Consider the following 20000-nt stretch of genomic DNA (forward strand, 5'->3'; position numbering starts at 1 on the left):
GGGGTAATTGGTGAAAAATGCTATTGAATTACTATAATTTACCCACCAATAACTTCCAACTGATCCGATTAACAAATCAATCAAATCACAATTAGATATTTATAAAAATGTTCCCACTTCCTACAATACATCAGACAATTCTGATTGGCTCCTTTTCAGGAAGTCATACAGTCTAAACTACTTTTATCTGCATGGTGATTGTCCAGAGGGTGCTGAGTGACAGGTGTGTGCTCCACTGACCAGCGGGCCTGGTGTCCGCGGGTGTATCTCTGGATGGTGATGGCAGCATGCTTCTTTCGGAGGTACTTCTTGCGTACCAGCCAGCAGCGGATGGTCTTCTGGATACGGACGCACGCCTTCCTCAGCTTATCAGCCCTCAGCTTCTCCAGGTAGGCAACCTGACCAGCCCTGAAGAAGATCTTAGTCTTACCAAACTGGTACTTGTCCTGGTCCTGGAGAGAGACAGAGAGACACATCATGTTGTAGGGGATCAGTTTGAGCAAGGTGAGGTCCAGAATTGCTCATTTTGACCACATAAATCAGGGGTTTATGAAAAGGTGTCACACTTTTGCCCCAGCTACCAAACCTGTCTCATCATGCAATTAGTTTAATCAGCTGGGTGTGCTAGGGATGGGGAGAATGTGTCTCACCACTCCGGCCCCGAGGACTGGAGTTGACCATCTCTGACATAAATAGTTGGGACGGAAAGTGATGTGTAGACCTTTGGTTATGCACAGTCTGATTGCAATGTAGTTGATCTCAAACAGGCCTGACCTCTAACCCCTGACCACTCATACCTGCACCAGTTTCTCCAGGACGTTCCTACAGGTCAGCCTCCTGTCCGACAGGACGTCTTTCTGCTTCATCAGAACCCGGTAACGACTGAAGAACTCCTGGTAGGTCCATCTGGATGGGAAGCCTGCGGCTGAGATGCGGATGGTCTCCAGAACACCACAGGCTCTGAGCTGCTGCACCGCCCGCTTAGGGTCAAACCTAAAGACAACATTCACCTAACGTTAGGGTCAGACCCAAGCACAACATTCAGCTCAACCTAAAGACAACGTACACCTAACATTAGGGTCAAACTTAAAAGACAACATTCCACTAATGTTAGAGTCAAACCTAAAGACAACATTCACATAGTTAATCCCACCATACCAGCCAAACCTGGAGAGAACCATTCAGCCTCATGACATCACAATTCCATTCACCTAACATCATCTTGCCAAGTCAGATGATACTATGGCAACTTAACCATAGAGAAGCATGCAGATACTTACGTGAAGGGGAACTTGAGGTCGTTGGGCTTGATGCAGCGAACATAGTGAGGAGTGGTCGCATTCAGAGTCTCCATCAACATAGCCAGAGAGTTCCGGAACTACAGGAGGAGAGGAGAGAGGGAGAAAAGAGGACAGAGACAGAGACAGAGAGGGAGGAGAGAGGACAGAGACAGAGAGGGAGGAGAGAGGACAGAGACAGAGAGGGAGGAGAGAGGACAGAGACAGAGAGGGAGGAGAGAGGACAGAGACAGAGAGGGAGGAGAGAGAGGGAGGAGAGAGGACAGAGGGAGGAGAGAGGACAGAGAGAGGAGAGAGGACAGAGAGAGGAGAGAGGACAGAGCCAGAGGAGAGAGGGAGGAGAGAGGACAGAGAGAGGAGAGAGGACAGAGCCAGAGGAGAGAAGGAGAAGAGAGGACAGAGCCAGAGGAGAGAGGGAGAAGAGAGGACAGAGAGAGGCGAGAGGGAGAAGAGAGGACAGAGAGAGGAGAGAGGGAGGAGAGAGGACAGAGAGAGGAGAGAGGACAGAGCCAGAGGAGAGAGGGAGAAGAGAGGACAGAGAGAGGAGAGAGGACAGAGCCAGAGGAGAGAGGGAGAAGAGAGGACAGAGCCAGAGGAGAGAGGGAGAAGAGAGGACAGAGAGAGGAGAGAGGACAGAGCCAGAGGAGAGAGGGAGAAGAGAGGACAGAGCCAGAGGAGAGAGGGAGAAGAGAGGACAGAGCCAGAGGAGAGAGGGAGAAGAGAGGACAGAGAGAGGAGAGAGGACAGAGCCAGAGGAGAGAAGGAGAAGAGAGGACAGAGAGAGGAGAGAGGACAGAGCCAGAGGAGAGAGGGAGAAGAGAGGACAGAGAGAGGAGAGAGGACAGAGCCAGAGGAGAGAGGGAGAAGAGAGGACAGAGCCAGAGGAGAGAGGGAGAAGAGAGGACAGAGCCAGAGGAGAAGAGGGACAGAGAGAGAGAGAGGGAGAGAGAGGAGAGAGGAGAAGAGAGGACAGAGAGGACAGAGCCAGAGGAGAGAGGGAGAAGAGAGACAGAGAGAGAGGAGAGAGGACAGAGCCAGAGGAGAGAAGGAGAAGAGAGGACAGAGCCAGAGGAGAGAAGGAGAAGAGAGGACAGAGACAGAGGAGAGAGGACAGAGACAGAGGAGAGAGGACAGAGACAGAGGAGAGAGGGAGGAGAGAGGACAGAGACAGAGGAGAGAGGCAGGAGAGAGGACAGAGACAGAGGAGAGAGGGAGAAGAGAGGACAGAGCCAGAGGAGAGAGGACAGAGACAGAGGAGAGAGGACAGAGACAGAGGAGAGAGGACAGAGACAGAGGAGAGGACAGAGACAGAGGAGAGAGGGAGGAGAGAGGACAGAGACAGAGACAGAGGAGAGAGGGAGAAGAGAGGACAGAGAGAGGAGAGAGGACAGAGACAGAGGAGAGAGGACAGAGACAGAGGAGAGAGGACAGAGACAGAGGAGAGAGGGAGGAGAGAGGACAGAGACAGAGGAGAGAGGACAGAGACAGAGGAGAGAGGGAGAAGAGAGGACAGAGACAGAGGAGAGAGGACAGAGACAGAGGAGAGAGGGAGAAGAGAGGACAGAGACAGAGGAGAGAGGACAGAGACAGAGGAGAGTGGGAGAAGAGAGGACAGAGACAGAGGAGAAAGAGTAAAGAGAGGAGATTATTCAAGTCCTTCACTTTTACATTTCAGCTGTTCTGACTCTGGTTGGCAAGTCCCAACCCTGTTCTGAGTGTCCGTAGGTGTGTGTGTGTGTCTATGATCAGTCTACCTGGCAGCCAACAGTCTTCTTGTGCTCCTTGCTGCTTGCTCCAGATCTGACCTCTTTTGGTTTGACGCTGAGTCGTGTTCGACCTCCTGGAGCGGTCCCTGTTGGACTGGTCACTTTCTCCTCATCCTGAAACAGCTCCACTAGCAGGTCCAACTACACACACATTATTGCAAATAAAACACTGTTCTTAATTGACACACACATATATATACAGTGGGGCAAAAAAGTATTTAGTCAGCCACCAATTGTGCAAGTTCTCCCACTCAAAAAGATGAGGCCAGAAGATCACATTGTAGGATTTTTAATGAATGTATTTGCAAATTATGGTGGAAAATAAGTATTTGGTCAATAACAAAAGTTTATCTCAATACTTTGTTATATACCCCTCTGTTGGCAATGACAGAGGTCAAATGTTTTCTGTAAGTCTTCACAAGGTTTTCACACACTGTTGCAGATATTTTGGCCCATTCCTCCATGCAGATCTCCTCTAGAACAGTAATGTTTTGGGGCTGTTGCTGGGCAACACAGACTTTCAACTCCTTCCAAAGATTTTCTATGGGGTTGAGATCTGGAGACTGGCTAGGCCACTCCAGGACCTTGAAATGCTTCTTACAAAGCCACTCCTTCGTTGCCCGGACGGTGTATTTGGGATCATTGTCATGCTGAAAGACCCAGCCCGTTTCATCTTCAATGCCCTTGCTGATGGAAGGAGGTTTTCACTCAAAATCTCACGATACATGGCCCCATTCATTCTTTCCTTTACACGGATCAGTCGTCCTGGTCCCTTTGCAGAAAAACAGGCCCAAAGCATGATGTTTCCACCCCCATGCTTCACAGTAGGTATGGTGATATTTGGATGCAACTCAGCATTCTTTGCCCTCCAAACACAACAAGTTGAGTTTTTACCAAAAAGTTATATTTTGGTTTCATCTGACCATATGACATTCTCCCAATCTTCTTCTGGATCATCCAAATGCTCTCTAGCAAACTTCAGACGGGCCTGGACATGTACTGGCTTAAGCAGGGACACGTCTGGCACTGCAAGATTTGAGTCCCTGGCGGCGTAGTGTGTTACTGATGGTAGGCTTTGTTACGTTGGTCCCAGCTCTCTGCAGGTCATTCACTAGGTCCCCCGTGTGGTTCTGGGATTTTGCTCACCGTTCTTGTGATCATTTTGACCCCACGGGGTGAGATATTTTATTTTTTAGAAATTTATTTTGAACTTTTTTCTCCCCAATTCCATAGTGTCGAATTGTTAGTAGCTACTATCTTGTCTCATCGCTACAACTCCCGTACGGCTCGGGAGAGACGAAGGTTGAAAGTCATGCGTCCTCCGATACACAACCCAACCAGCCGTACTGCTTCTTAACACAGCGCGCATCCAACCCGGAAGCCAGCCGCACCAATGTGTCGGAGGAAACACCGTGCACCTGGCAACCTTGGTTAGCACGCACTGCGCCCGGCCCGCCACAGGAGTCGCTGGTGCGCGATGAGACATCCCTACCGACCAAGCTCTCCCTAACCCGGACGACGCTAGGCCAATTGTGCGTCGCCCCACGGACCTCCCAGTCGCGGTCGGTTACAACAGAGCCTGGGCGCGAACCCAGGGACTCTGATGGCACAGCTGGTGCTACAGTACAGCGCCCTTAACCACTGCGCCACCCGGGAGGCCCGAGGTGAGATCTTGCGTGGAGCCCCAGATCGAGGGAGATTATCAGTGGTCTTGTATGTCTTCCATTTCCTAATAATTGCTCCCACAGTTGATTTTTTCAAACCAAGCTGCTTACCTATTGCAGATTCAGTCTTCCCAGCCTGGTGCAGGTCTACAATTTTGTTTCTGGTGTCCTTTGACAGCTCTTTGGTCTTGGCCATAGTGGAGTTTGGAGTGTGACTGTTTGAGGTTGTGGACAGGTGTCTTTTATACTGATAACAAGTTCAAACAGGTGCCATTAATACAGGTAACGAGTGGAGCACAGAGGAGCCTCTTAAAGAAGAAATTACAGGTCTGTGAGAGCCAGAAATCTTGCTTGTTTGTAGGTGAGCAAATACTTATTTTCCACCATAATTTGCAAATAAATTCAGAAAAAATCCTACAATGTGATTTTCTGGATTTTTTTTCTCATTTTGTCTGTCATAGTTGAAGTGTCATAGTTGAAGTGTACCAATGATGAAAATTACAGGCCTCTCTCATCTTTTTAAGTGGGAGAACTTGCACAACTGGTGGCTGACTAAATCCTTTTTTGCCCCACTGTAAATATAAATAAAAAGGTAACAGCAGCCAACAGACAGTTACATCACAAACTTGCTCAGCTAATAGTTTGCATTGTTAACATGGTATCTGGCTCATTCATACCATCCTTTCTATCGAAAATGACAACAAAGAACATTGTACATGTTACGGTTCAAGGAGAAAGCGATTGGTTATTGTGTTCTCTGTATTGTGATTGGTTAAGATGTAAATGGGGAGAGGGCAGTGCAGCCCCCCCCGTTCGTCTCCAGTTCTGCAGCGTCCGTTCAGCCTCACCCCACCTCCCCACATACTTCAGTGCCATTTGAACTATTGTGAGACCACGGTGAGGAAGAATGAATGGTGTGGGTTAGAAGGTTGAGACAGAAAGAAATGAGGAGGGCAGCATGTTTACCTTTAGCTGTTTAACGGTTGTTGTCATGACGGACAGACACATGAAAAACAGATGGAAAACAAAAAACAGATGGAAAACAAACAACGACAAAATAAAGATTAAACAAAAATGAAAGAAACCTAGGAATTGAAAATAATTGCAGTACACACATCTAAAACATATTAAACGTATAATTGATATAAAAGTAGAAATCCAAATCAAAGGGCCATCAGCACAGGCAGGGTAGGTGTCATGGTGTCTGCTGACCAAGGCTGTTTGGAATGATAACACGGATCAGACACGGCATCAGACCATAGACACGGCACAATGTCTGACGGCTCAGACAGCAGAACACATGACTGAGCCGTCTCTTTGCTGATGGTAGGCACAGAAGGAATGTGTGTTTATTATCGACACAAACACACACAGAACCATGATGATGGGTTGAAATGCTAGATTTCTATAGCTTCATTCTCATTAAAAAGAGTCATTATCACTTCTACACCATTACTTGTTAGTCAAGCTGGTTTCCATGGCAACATACACACACACGCACACAGTATTGCCATGGATGATTGTTCCAGTGTAGTTAACCCTGTGTGTGTTTAAGGTGTTAGGGGTTAAAGGAGTGTTTTAACCCCACCCATCTCTGCTGCTGATGGCCTCTACAACAGAACAACGGGCAGAGTGAGTCTTTACACACACACACACACACACACACACACACACACACACACACACACACACACACACACACACACACACACACACACACACACACACACACACACACACACACACACACACACACACACACACACACACACACCAAGGCCTATTTGGTGGACAGAAAATGTCTCCAACTGTGTGCACATCATTACAACACATGGACAGCAGAGGGTGCTGTTTCTCCTGACCTTCACTGGGTTCCCTGTCGGAGGTCATTCAGTGAGACAACACAGACTGTCAAACATACGCACTAATGAGAATGTCATCAAATATATGTGTTACCCATTGAACGTGCAGTGTGTGTGTGTGTGTGTGTTTGGCAGGGACACACACCTTGCTGGCCTTCAGGACATTGATCTGCTCTTCATTCACCGTGTCCTTGTTCTTCTCCAGAAAGCCATCACACTGGTACTGCACCTGGACACAACAGTTAGAAAATAAAGTCATTTTGCTGACACTTTAATCCAAAGTGATTTTCAGAAAATGTCAATTTTGACTCAGATTATCAATCAGAACTGTCAACTTTGACTAAAATTGATAATCTGAGTCAAAATTGACACTCAGAACAGCATTCACTTTATTCATAGAGTGAACCCACTCACTTCCCGCTCTCTGTAACCCGACACTGAGACAGAATTCAGCAGTACTGGGTCAGCCAAGACATCAACACACAGTGATCAGTACCTTGTCAGCAAAGTGCTGTATGATGAAGGCTTTGTTGGACATGCGAGGTTTTTCAAACAGAGAGCAGGTCTTCAGATGGGTGTTATACAGCTTCTGGGCCCACGAGTCATCTGAACCTTTAGGCATCTGGACACACAGAACACTGGTTCACACGAGTTACTCTGAATGTGTGTGTGTCTGTGTTATGGGTGCCTGTGTACGCCCCTGCATTACAGATTTGTGTATGTATGCATGTATGTATGCATGTGTGCCTCTGCATTATGTGTGTGTGTGTGTGTGCCTACCTTGCACTCTTCGTCCAGCAGGTCGAGTACCCCCATCTTGGCCTCTATGAGGTTGATACATGGCTGGTTATCATAGAAGTCTATCAGAGTCCAGGAATCTGCTCCTTCAAATACTCCTCCTGCTCCAGCTTGAACACATGCTGTAGATAGGAGAGGGGAGAGGAAAGGAGAGGAGGAGAGAAGAGAGGGGAGTGGAAAGGAAGAGGGCAGAGGAAAGGAGAGGGCAGAGAAAATGAGAGGGGAAGGGAGAGGGGAGAGGAAAGGGGAGAGGATGGGAGAGGAAAGGAGAGGAGAGTGGAGTGGAAAGGGGAGGAGAGGGAGTGGAAAGGAGGAGAGTGGAGTGGAAAGGGGAGGAGAGTGGAGTGGAAAGGAAAGGAGAAGAAAGGAGAAGGGGAGGAAAATGGAGGGGAGAGGAGGGAAAGGAGAGGGCAAAGGAAAGGAAAGGAGAAGAAAAGGGAGGGGAGAGGAAAAGGGAGGGGAGAGGAAAAGGGAGGGGAGAGGAGAGGAAAGGGCAGAGGAAAGGAGAGGGCAGAGGAAAGGAGAGGGGCGAGGAAAGGAAAGGGGAGAGGAAAGGAGGGAGAGGAGAGGAAAGGAGAGGGCAGAAGAAAGGAAAGGGCAGAGGAAAGGAGAGGGCAGAGGAAAGGAGAGGGCAGATTAAAGGAAAGGGGAGAGGAAAAGGGAGGGGAGAGGAGAGGAAAGGAGAGGGCAGAGGAAAGGAGAGGGCAGAGGAAAGGAGAGGGCAGAGGAAAGGAGAGGGCAGAGGAAAGGAGAGGGCAGAGGAAAGGAGAGGGCAGAGGAAAGGAGAGGGCAGAGGAAAGGAGAGGGCAGAGGAAAGGAGAGGGCAGAGGAAAGGAGGGAGAGGAAAGGAGAGGGCAGATTAAAGGAAGGGCAGAGGAAAGGAGGGGGCAGAGGAAAGGAGAGGGCAGAGGAAAGGAAAGGAGAGGCAGAGGAAAGGAGAGGGCAGAGGAAAGGAGAGGGAGAGGAAAGGAGGAGAGGAAAGGAGAAGGGAGGAAAGGAGAGGGCAGAGGAAAGGAGAGGGCAGATTAAAGGAAAGGGGAGAGGAAAAGGGAGGGGAGAGGAGAGAAAAAGGGAGGGGAGAGGAGAGGAAAGGAGAGGGCAGAGGAAAGGAGAGGGCAGAGGAAAGGAGAGGGCAGAGGAAAGGAGAGAGGGCAGAGGAAAGGAGAGGGCAGAGGAAAGGAGAGGGCAGATTAAAGGAAAGGGGAGAGGAAAAGGAGGAGAGGAGGGAAAGGAAAGGAGAGAGAAAGGAGAGGGGGAGAGGAAAAGAGGAGGGCAGAGGAGGAAAGGAGAGGGCAGAGGAAAGGAGAGGGCAGAGGAAAGGAGAGGGCAGAGGAAAGGAGAGGGCAGAGGAAAAGGAGAAGGGTAGAGGAAAAGGAGGGGAGAGGAAAAGGGAGGGAGAGGAAAAGGAGGAGGGAAAAGGAGGAGAGGAAAGGAGGAGGGCAGAGGAAAGGAGAGGGCAGAGGAAAGGAGAGGGCAGAGGAAAGGAGAGGGCAGAGGAAAGGAGAGGGCAGAGGAAAGGAGAGGGCAGAGGAAAGGAGAGGGGAGAGGAAAGGAGAGGGCAGAAGAATGGAGAGGGGAGAAGAAAAGGGAGGGGAGAGTGGAGTGGAAAGGAAAGGAGAAGAAAGGAGAAGGGGAGGAAAAGGGGAGAGGGAAAGGAGAGGGCAGAGGAAAGGAGAGGGCAAAGGAAAGGAGAGGAAGAAAAGGAGGGGGGAGAGGAAAAGGGAGGGAGAGGAGAGAGAAAGGAGAGGGCAGAGGAAAGGAGAAGGGCAGAGGAAAGGAAAGGGCAGAGGAAAGGAGAGGGCAGAGGAAAGGAGAGGGCAGAGGAAAGGAGGGGCAGAGGAAAGGGAGGGAGAGGAAAGGAGGGGAGAGGAAAAGGAAAGGGCAGAGGAAAAGGGAGGGAGGAAAGGAGAGGGCAGAGGAAAGGAAAGGGCAGAGGAAAAGAGGAGAGGAGAGGGGGCAGAAGAAAGGAGAGGGCAGAGGAAAGGAGAGGGCAGAGGAAAGGAGAGGGCAGAGGAAAGGAGAGGGCAGAGGAAAGGAGGGGAGATTAGAGGAAAGGAGAGGGAAAAGGAAAGGAGAGGGCAGAGGAAAGGAGAGGGCAGAGGAAAGGAGAAGGCAGAGGAAAGGAGAGGGCAGAGGAAAGGAGAGGGCAGAGGAAGGGAGAGGGAGAGAGGAGAGGGAGAGGAAAGGAAAGGAAAAGGAGAGGAGAGGAAAGGAAGAGGAGAAGAAAGGAGAGGGGGAGATTAAAGGAAAGGAGAGGGCAGAGGAAAGGAGAGGGCAGAGGAAAGGAGAGAGAGAGGAAAGGAGAGGGCAGAGGAAAGGAGAGGGGGAGAGGAAAGGAGAGGAGAGGAAAGGAGAGGGCAGAGGAAAGGAAAGGGGAGAGGAAAAGGAGGGGAGAGGAGAGTGGGAGGAGGAGAAAGGGCAGAAAAAGGAGAGGGCAGAAGAAAGGAGAGGGCAGAAGAAAGGAGAGAGGAAAGGAGAGGGGAGAAAAAGGAGAGGGCAGAAGAAAGGAGAGGGCAGAAGAAAGGAGAGGGCAGAGGAAAGGAGAGGGAGAAGAAAGGAGAGGGCAGAAGAAAGGAGAGGGAAGAAGAAAGGAGAGGGCAGAAGGAAAGGAGAGAGAAGAAAGGAGAGGGCAGAAGAAAGGAGAGGGCAGAGGAAAGGAGAGGGCAGAAGAAAGGAGAGGGCAGAGGAAAGGAGAGGGCAGAAGAAAGGAGAGGGCAGAAGAAAGGAGAGGGCAGAGGAAAGGAGAGGGCAGAGGAAAGGAGAGGGGAGAGGAAAAGGGAGGAGAGGGCAGAGGAAAGGAGAGGGCAGAAGAAAGGAGAGGGCAGAGGAAAGGAGAGGGCAGAAGAAAGGAGAGGGCAGAAGAAAGGAGAGGGCAGAAGAAAGGAGAGGGCAGAGGAAAGGAGAGGGCAGAAGAAAGGAGAGGGCAGAAGAAAGGAGAGGGCAGAGGAAAGGAGAGGGCAGAGGAAAGGAGAGGGGAGAGGAAAAGGGAGGAGAGGGCAGAGGAAAGGAGAGGGCAGAGGAAAGGAGAGGAGAGAGGAGAGGGCAGGAGAGAGGAGAGTGGAGTGGAAAGGAAAGGGGAGGAGAGGGGAGTGGAAAGGAAAGGGGAGAAGAAAGGAGAAGGGGGAGGAAAAGGGAGAGGAGAGGAAAGGAGAGGGCAAAGGAAAGGAAAGGGGAGAAGAAAAGGGAGGGGAGAGGAAAGGAGAGGGCAGAGGAAATGAGAGGGGCGAGGAAAGGAAAGGGGAGAGGAAAAGGAAGGGGAGAGGAGAGGAAAGGAGAGGGCAGAAGAAAGGAGAGGGCAGAGGAAAGGAGAGGGCAGAGGAAAGGAAAGGGGAGAGGAAAAGGGAGGAGAGGGCAGAGGAAAGGAGAGGGCAGAGGAAAGGAGAGGGCAGAGGAAAGGAAAGGGGAGAGGAAAAGGAGGAGAGGGCAGAGGAAAGGAGAGGGCAGAGGAAAGGAAAGGGGAGAGGAAAAGGGAGGAGAGGGCAGAGGAAAGGAGAGGGCAGAGGAAAGGAGAGGGCAGAGGAAAGGAGAGGGCAGAGGAAAGGAGAGGGCAGAGGAGAGGGAATGAGAGAGGAGAGGAAAGGAGACGAGAGAGGATCACATTGTTACTCTGCATCAATAACCAAAGATATCAAACTATTTATATTGTTATTTTGGAATACTTTTACACACCAACAGGGTTATTTAGACAACGGCAACACAGGAGTTCAGTTTCAGACAGGACACACAGTTTTCTCACCATGTTAAACTGCTGTTGCAGTTTCTCGTTAGCATAGTTGATACAGAACTGTTCAAAACTGTTGATCTCAAACGTCTCAAACCTGGAGAGCAGAGGAGAGGTCAGAGTGACTGTCACACACACACACACACACACACACACACACACACACACACACACACACACACACACACACACACACACACACACACACACACACACACACACACACACACACACACACACACACACACACACACACACACACACACACACCCATAGATATCCAGGACTCCTATGAAGGAGTGCTGTTTGACTGTGGCGCGTAGAGATTTGTTGACATGGTCCACGATCCAGTTGAAGACTTTGGCGTAGATGTGTTTGGCGAGCGCGTCGCGGGCATTGGAGGCTTGCAGCCGAGGGATGGGCTTGATGTAGGTCTCCTGGGCTGTCTTCAGCTTCTTGTGGCACAGCCAATGAGACATGTCCTGGTAGGTCACGCCCATCAGCTCACAGAACACCGTCAGGTGGCGGTTATTGGGCTGAGAGAGGGATTCATGGTCATGTCAATCAATTGCTCAATTGTCTTTCTGCTATTCTTTCCATCTACTTGAACCTTCTTAACCACCTTGGAGAAGGTCCAAGGTCTCTCCTCAGACCTTCTTCTCCAATGGGTTTTGAGAAGGAGGTGAGGATAGAGGATGCAAGGAAGTGAGTCAAGAAGATTTGAGAAAGAGTCAATCATTAGGAGAGGTCAGAGGTTTAATAATAGAGGTTAGAGGTCAGAGAGGTTTGAGGTGTCTCCTTACAGGTATGATGCTGCTGTCAGAGTCTCGGTCCTTGATCTCCACGTTGCCCAGATGTAAGATGGCAGCCAGGACCTGGAACAGCCCCTTCTGGTTCAACTCGTTGATGCCTGAACACAAATACACACAAAACAATACTATCAAAATCAACACGACACTAAAAACCAAATGGGACTGAGAGTAAATGTGGTGTGGTGTTTGTGTGTGACCTAGGACAGTAGGGTAGCTTAGCGCTTAGAGCATTGGTCCAGTACCAAAGGTAGCTGGTATATATTACCTAGCAGTGAGAAGGCATGTCAGGTGTGTGTGTGTATATATTACCTAGCAGTGAGAAGGCATGTCAGGTGTGTGTGTGTATATATATTACCCAGCAGTGAGAAGGCATGTCAGGTGTGTGTGTATATATATAATTACCTAGCAGTGAGAAGGCATGTCAGGTGTGTGTGTATATATTGATTTAAACCAGCAGTGAGAAGGCATGTCAGGTGTGTGTGTGTGTGTATATATTACCTAGCAGTGAGAAGGCATGTCAGGTGTGTGTGTGTATATATTACCTAGCAGTGAGAAGGCATGTCAGGTGTGTGTGTGTGTATATGATTGTACCTAGCAGTGAGAAGGCATGTCAGGTGTGTGTGTGTGTGTGTGTGTATATATAAGATGGCAGCAGTGAGAAGGCATGTCAGGTGTGTGTGTATATATTACCAACAGCAGTGAAAGGCATGTCAGGTGTGTGTGTGTATATATTACCCAGACAGTGAAGGCAGCTGTCAGGTGTGTGTGTGTATATATAGCTGGAAGCATGTCAGGTGTGTGTGTGTGTATATTACCTAGCAGTGAGAAATAGCATGTCAGGTGTGTGTGTGTATATATATTACCTAGCAGTGAGAAGGCATGTCAGGTGTGTGTGTGTATATATATTACCTAGCAGTGAGAAGGCATGTCAGGTGTGTGTGTGTATATATTACCCAGCAGTGAGAAGGCATGTCAGGTGTGTGTGTATATATTTAACAGTGAGAAGGCATGTCAGTGAGATATATTATGTCAGGTGTGTGTGTGTGTATATATTACCTAGCAGTGAGAAGGCATGTCAGGTGTGTGTGTGTATATGTGTGTGTATAGCAGTGAGAGGCATGTCAGGTGTGTGTGTATATATACACCTAGCAGTGAGAAGGCATGTCAGGTGTGTGTGTGTATATATTACCTAGCAGTGAGAAGGCATGTCAGGTGTGTGTGTGTATATATATTACCTAGCAGTGAGAAGGCATGTCAGGTGTGTGTGTATATTACCATATGATTACCCAGTTATGTGATATATTACCTAGCAGTGAGAAGGTGTGGTGTGTGTGTATATATCATTACCTAGCAGTGAGAAGGCATGTCAGGTGTGTGTGTGTATATTACCTAGCAGTGAGAAGGCAAAAGGTGTGTGTGTATATATATTACCTAGCAGTGAGAAGGCATGTCAGGTGTGTGTGTATATTATTGCTAGTTATGAGAGGCATGTCAGGTGTGTGTGTATATATATTACCTAGCAGTGAGAAGGCATGTCAGGTGTGTGTGTGTGTATATATATTACTAGCTGATGTGTACCTAGAGAAGGCATGTCAGGTGTGTGTGTATATATATATTACCTAGCAAGTGAGGAAGGTGTGTACCTAGCAGTGAAGGCATGTGTGTGTGTATATATATTACCTAGTGAGAAGGCATGTCAGGTGTGTGTGTATATATATTACCTAGCAGTGAGAAGGCATGTCACAGGTGTGTGTGTGTATATATTACCTAGCAGTGAGGGCATGTCAGGTGTGTGTATATATATATTACTAACGTTATGAGAATAGGGGCATGTCAGGTGTGTGTGTATATATATTACCTAGCAGTGAGAAGGCATGTATATATATTACCTCAGGTGAAGTGTGTGTGTATATATTACCTAGCAGTGAGAAGGCATGTCGGGTGTGTGTGTGTGTACATATATTTACCTAGCAGTGAGAAGGCACAACAGGTGTGTGTGTATATATTATCATCCAGTTATGAGAATAAGGTATGTGTGTGTGGTGTGTGTGTGTATGTATATATATTACCTAGCAGTGAATGCTAATGTCAGGTGTGTGTGTGTATATCACCCAGCAGTGAGAAGGCACAAGTCAGGTGTGTGTGTGTATATATTTACCTAGCAGTGAGAAGGCATGTCAGGTGTGTGTGTATATATTACCTATCTAGCAGTGAGAAGGCATGTCAGGTGTGTGTATTATTATTATCAATGCCTAGCAGTGAGAAGGCATGTCAGGTGTGTGTGTGTGTATATATTACCCAGTTATGAGAAGGCATGTCAGGTGTGTGTGTGTATGTGTATATATTGCCAGTTATGAGAGGCATGTCAGGTGTGTGTGTATATTACCTAGCAGTGAGAAGGCATGTCAGGTGTGTGTGTATATATTACCTAGCAGTGAGAAGGCATGTCAGGTGTGTGTGTGTGTATATTAATACCTAGCAGTGAGAAGGCATGTCAGGTGTGTGTGTATATATATTACCTAGCAGTGAGAGAGCATGTCAGGTGTGTGTGTGTATATATTACCTAGCAGTGAAGGCATGTCAGGTGTGTGTGTGTAATATATATTACCTAGTTAGTGAGAAGGCATGTCAGGTGTGTGTGTGTATATATTACCAGTTAGTGAGGCATGTCAGGTGTGTGTGTATATATATTACCTAGCAGTGAGAAGGCATGTCAGGTGTGTGTATATATTACCTAGCAGTGAAGGCATGTCAGGTGTGTGTGTGTATATATATTACCTAGCAGTGAGAATGGCATGTCAGGTGTGTGTGTATATATTACCTAGCCAGTGAAGGCATGTCAGGTGTGTGCGCATTATATTACCTAGCAGTGAGAGGCATGTCCCAGGTGTGTGTATTAATATTATCAATCCTAGCAGTGAGAGGCATGTCGGGGTGTGTGTATATATATTACCTAGCGGTGAGAAGGCATGTCAGGTGTGTGTGTATATATATTGCAATAGCGGTGAGAAGGCATGTCAGGTGTGTGTGTGTGTATTACCTAGCAGTGAGAGAGCATGTCAGGTGTGTGTATATATATTACCTAGCAGTGAGAAGGCATGTCAGGTGTGTTGTGTATATATATTACCTAGCAGTGAGAAGGCATGTCAGGTGTGTGTGTATATATATTACCTAGCACGAGTGAGAAGGCATGTCAGGTGTGTGTGTATATATTACCTAGCAGAGTGAGAAGGCATGTCAGGTGTGTGTGTTATAGCCGCGATAACAGGCACAATCGGTGAGAGAAGGCTACCGTCAGGTGTGTGTGTGTGTATATATTAATCCTAGCAGTGAAAAGGCATGTCAGGTGTGGTTGTGTATATATTACCTAGCAGTGAGAAGGCATGTCAGGTGTGTGTATGTGTATATATATTACCTAGCAGTGAGAAGGCATGTCAGGTGTGTGTGTATATATATTACCTAGCAGTGAGAAGGGCATGTCAGGTGTGCGTGCATATTACCTAGCAGTGAGAAGGCATGTCAGGTGTGTGTATATTATCAATACCTAGCAGTGAGAAGGCATGTCAGGGTGTGTGTATATATTATCAATCTTAGCAGTGAAGATAGGCATGTCAGGTGTGTGTATATATAATCCACTGGCGAGAAAATGCCACGCCCAGGTGTGTGTGTGCGCATTATATAATACCTAGCAGTGAGAAGGCCGCATGTCGGGCGTGCGTGCGTATATATATATTCACCTAGATAAGGAGAAATGCATATCAGGCGTGTGTATATATATTACCTAGCAGTGAGAAGGCATGTCAGGTGTGTGTGTATATGTGTGTGTAGCAGTGAGAAGGCATGTCAGGTGTGTTGTGTATATATATTACCTAGCAGTGAGAAGGCATGTCAGGTGTGTGTGTATATATTGTGTAGTGTGTGAAGGCATGTCAGGTGTGTGTGTGTATATGTGTGTGTGTGAGTGGCATGTGTGTGTGTGTGTGTGTGTGTGTATGTATTAATAGTGTGTGTGAAAGGCATGTCAGGTGTGTGTGTGTGTGTGTGTGTGTGTATATGTTACCTAGCAGTGAGAAAGACATGTCAGGTGTGTGTGTGTGTCTTACCTAGCAGTGAGAAGGCATGTCAGGTGTGTGTGTGTGTGTGTGTGTGTGTATATATTACTAGTGGTGTGGCATGTCAGTGTGTGTGCTGTGTATATATTACCTGTGTGAGAAGGCATGTCAGGTGTGTGTGTGTGTATATATGTAGCAGTGAGAAGGCATGTCGTGTGTGTGTGTGTGTATGTGTTACCTGCGGTGAGAAGGCATGTCAGGTGTGTGTGTGTGTGTGTGTTACCTAGTGTGAGAAGGCATGTCAGGTGTGTGTGTGTGTATATATTGCCTAGTGTGAAGGCATGTCAGGTGTGTGTGTGTGTGTATATATTACCTAGTGTGTGTGTGCATGTCAGGTGTGTGTGTATATATTGCCTAGCAGTGAAGGCATGTCGGGTGTGTGTGTGTATATATTACCTGGCAGTGAAGTGCATGTCGTGTGTGTGTGTGTGTATATATGTGTGTGCAGTGAGAAGGCATGTCAGGTGTGTATATATATTACCTAGCAGTGAGAAGGCATGTCAGGTGTGTGTGTGTATATATTACCTAGCAGTGAGAGTGTGTGTCAGGTGTGTGTGTGTATATTACCTGGCAGTGAGAAGGCATGTGTGTGTGTGTGTGTGTATATATTACCTAGCAGTGAAGGCATGTCAGGTGTGTGTGTGTGTGTGTATTACCTAGTTATGAGAATGCACGCTCAGGTGTGTGTGTATTATTATCAATCCAGCTAGTGAGAATAGCTACCGTCCAGGTGTGTGTGCATATATATCAATCCAGCTAATGAGAATAGCACGTCAGGTGTGTGTATTATTATCAATCCAGCTAGTGAGAATAGCACGTCAGGTGTGTGTGCATATTATCAATCCAGTTAGTGAGAAATGCACGTCAGGTGTGCGTATTATTATCAATCCAGCTAGTGAGAAGTGCACGCTCAGGTGTGTGTGCATATATATCAATCCAGCTAATGAGAAGTGCTACGCTCAGGTGTGTGCATATTATTATCAATCCAGCTAGTGAGAAATGCACACGTCAGGTGTGTGTGTATATTATCAATCCAGCTAGTGAGAAGTGCACGTCAGGTGTGTGTATATTATCAATCCAGCTAGTGAGAATGCACGTCAGGTGTGTATATATTATCAATCCAGCTATGAGAATAGCACGTCAGGTGTGTGTATTATTATCAATCCAGCTATGAGAATGCACGTCAGGTGTGTGCATATTATCAATCCAGCTAGTGAGAATAGCACGTCAGGTGTGTATGTATTATTATCAATCCAGCTAGTGAGAATAGCACGTCAGGTGTGCGTGTGTATTATTATCAATCCAGCTATGAGAAATGCTACCGCTCAGGTGCGTGTGCATTATTATCAATCCAGCTAAGTGAGAAATAGCACGTCAGGTGTGTGCATATTATTATCAATCCAGCTAGTGAGAAATGCACGCTCAGGTGTGTGTGTATATATTATCAATCCAGTTATGAGAGATAGTGCTACTGCTCAGGCGTGTGTGTGTGTATATATCAATCCAGCTAATGAGAATGCACGCTCAGGTGTGTGTGCATATTATCAATCCAGTTATGAGAATAGCACGTCAGGTGTGTGTGTATATTATCAATCCAGTTATGAGAGATAGCACGCTCAGGTGTGTGTATTATTATTATCAATCCAGCTAGTGAGAATGCTATGTCAGTGTGTGTGTGTGTGTGTGTGTGTGGTAGTGTGAGAAGGCATGTCAGGTGTGTGTGTGTGTATTACCTAGCAGTGAGAAGGCATGTCGGGTGTGTATATATTACCTAGCAGTGAAGGCATGTCAGGTGTGTATATATATTACCTAGCAGTGAGAAGGCATGTCAAGGTGTGTATATATATTGCCTGCAGTGTGAAGTGCATGTCAGGTGTGTATATATATTACTAGCAGTGTGTGTGTGTGTCAGGTGTGTATATATATTACTAGTGTGTGTGTGAAGGCATGTCAGGTGTATGTGTTACTGGCAGTGTGTCGTGGTGTGTATATGTGTGTGTACCTAGCAGTGAGAAGACACATGTGTGTGTGTGTGTGTATATATATTACCTAGCAGTGAGTGGCATGTCAGGTGTGTGTATATGTGTGTGTTACCTAGCAGTGAGAAGGCATGTCAGGTGTGTGTATATATTACCTAGCAGTGAGTGGCATATCCGTGTGTGTTGTGTATATATTGTGTGTGTGTGTGTGTCAGGTGTGTGTATTATTATCAATCCAGCTATGGAGAATGCTACTGTCAGGTGTGTGCATACATATCAATCCAGCTAGTGAGAAATGCCACGTCAGGTGCGTGTGCGTATATTATCAATCCAGCTATGAGAATGCTACGCTCAGGTGTGTGCATTATTATTATCAATCCAGCTAGTGAGAATGCGCACGTCAGGTGTGCGTATATATTATCAATCCAGCTATGAGAAATAGCACGTCAGGTGCGTGTGCATATTATCAATCCAGCTATGAGAATGCACGTCAGGTGTGCGTACATATCAATCCAGTCATGAGAATAGCACGTCAGGTGTGCGTATTATTATCAATCCAGCTAGTGAGAATAGGCTACGATCAGGTGTGTGTGCATATTATTATCAATCCAGCTATGAGAAATGCTACGTCAGGTGTGTGCGTGTATTATTATCAATCCAGCTAGTGAGAATGCAGCACGTCAGGTGCGTGTGTGCATATATTATCAATCCAGCTATGAGAATAAGCACGTCAGGTGTGTGTGTATTATTATCAATCCAGCTATGAGAAATGCACGTCAGGTGTGTGTGTGTATATATATCAATCCAGCTATGAGAAGTGCTACGTCAGGTGTGTGTGCATATATTATCAATCCAGCTAGTGAGAAATGCTACGCTCAGGTGTGTGCGTATTATTATCAATCCAGCTATGAGAATAGCACTGTCAGGTGTGTGCGTATTATTATCAATCCAGCTAGTGAGAAGTGCTACGCTCAGGTGTGTGTGCATATATATCAATCCAGCTATGAGAATAGGCACGTCAGGTGTGTGTGCGTATTATTATCAATCCAGCTAAGTGAGAATATGCACGTCAGGTGTGTGCGTATTATTATTATCAATCCAGTTAGCGATGAGAATCAGCTACGTCAGGTGTGTGTGTATTATTATCAATCCAGCTAGTGAGAATGCTACCGTCAGGTGTGTGTGTGTATATATCAATCCAGTTATGAGAATAGCACGCTCAGGTGTGTGTGTATATTATCAACCTAGCAGTGAGAAGGCATGTCAGGTGTGTGTGCATATATAATACCTGTGTGTGTGTGAGAAGGCATGTCAGGTGTGTGTGTGTATATATATTACCTAGTGTAGTGAGTGGTGTGTGTGGTGTGTGTGTATTATGTGTTATCAATGTAGCTATGAGAAGGCATGTCAGGTGTGTGTGTGTATATATTACCTAGCAGTGAGAAGGCATGTCAGGTGTGTGTGTGTATATATATGTTACCTAGCAGTGAAGGCATGTCAGGTGTGTGTGTATATATATTACCTAGCAGTGAGAAGGCATGTCAGGTGTGTGTGTGTGTATATATTGCCTAGCAGTGAGAAGGCATGTCAGGTGTGTGTGTGTATATATTACCTAGCAGTGAGAAGGCATGTCAGGTGTGTGTGTGTGTATGTAATGTAGCAGTGAAGGCATGTCAGGTGTGTGTGTGTGTGTATATATTACCTAGCAGTGAATGCATGTGTGGTGTGTGTGTGTGTGTATATTGTAGTGTGTGAGAAGTGCATGTCAGGTGTGTGTGTATATATTACCTAGCAGTGAGAAGGCATGTCAGTGTGTGTGTATGTATATTACCTAGCAGTGAGAAGGCATGTGTGTGTGTGTGTGTGTGTGTATTGTGTGTAGCAGTGAGTGTGTGTGTGTCAGGTGTGTGTGTGTGTGTGTGTGTGTGTGTATGTGTGTGAGAAGTGCATGTCAGGTGTGTGTGTGTATATGTGTGTGTGAGCAGTGA

At 47.1% G+C, this 20000-nt stretch overlaps 2 protein-coding genes across 2 annotated transcripts in view; both read right to left on the reverse strand.

Moving 5' to 3' along the window:
- The window catches only part of LOC124033545 (guanine nucleotide-binding protein subunit beta-5b-like), a 279536-nt gene that overhangs the window by 21688 nt on the left and 237848 nt on the right, over window positions 1-20000 (reverse strand). The gene's annotated exons all lie outside the window — the stretch shown is intronic.
- LOC124033542 (unconventional myosin-Va-like) overlaps window positions 1-20000 on the reverse strand; it is an 89428-nt gene that overhangs the window by 4958 nt on the left and 64470 nt on the right. The window contains 12 exon segments of the mRNA XM_046345577.1: window positions 241-452; window positions 798-993; window positions 1281-1378; window positions 3053-3205; window positions 5695-5700; window positions 6736-6819; window positions 7087-7212; window positions 7371-7465; window positions 7468-7510; window positions 11125-11206; window positions 11380-11645; window positions 11913-12019. Of these exon segments, the coding sequence (XP_046201533.1) occupies window positions 241-452; window positions 798-993; window positions 1281-1378; window positions 3053-3205; window positions 5695-5700; window positions 6736-6819; window positions 7087-7212; window positions 7371-7465; window positions 7468-7510; window positions 11125-11206; window positions 11380-11645; window positions 11913-12019 (1468 nt within the window).

The sequence above is a fragment of the Oncorhynchus gorbuscha genome, linkage group LG04 (genome assembly GCF_021184085.1).
Source record: "Oncorhynchus gorbuscha isolate QuinsamMale2020 ecotype Even-year linkage group LG04, OgorEven_v1.0, whole genome shotgun sequence".
Classification (NCBI taxonomy): Eukaryota; Metazoa; Chordata; class Actinopteri; order Salmoniformes; family Salmonidae; genus Oncorhynchus; species Oncorhynchus gorbuscha.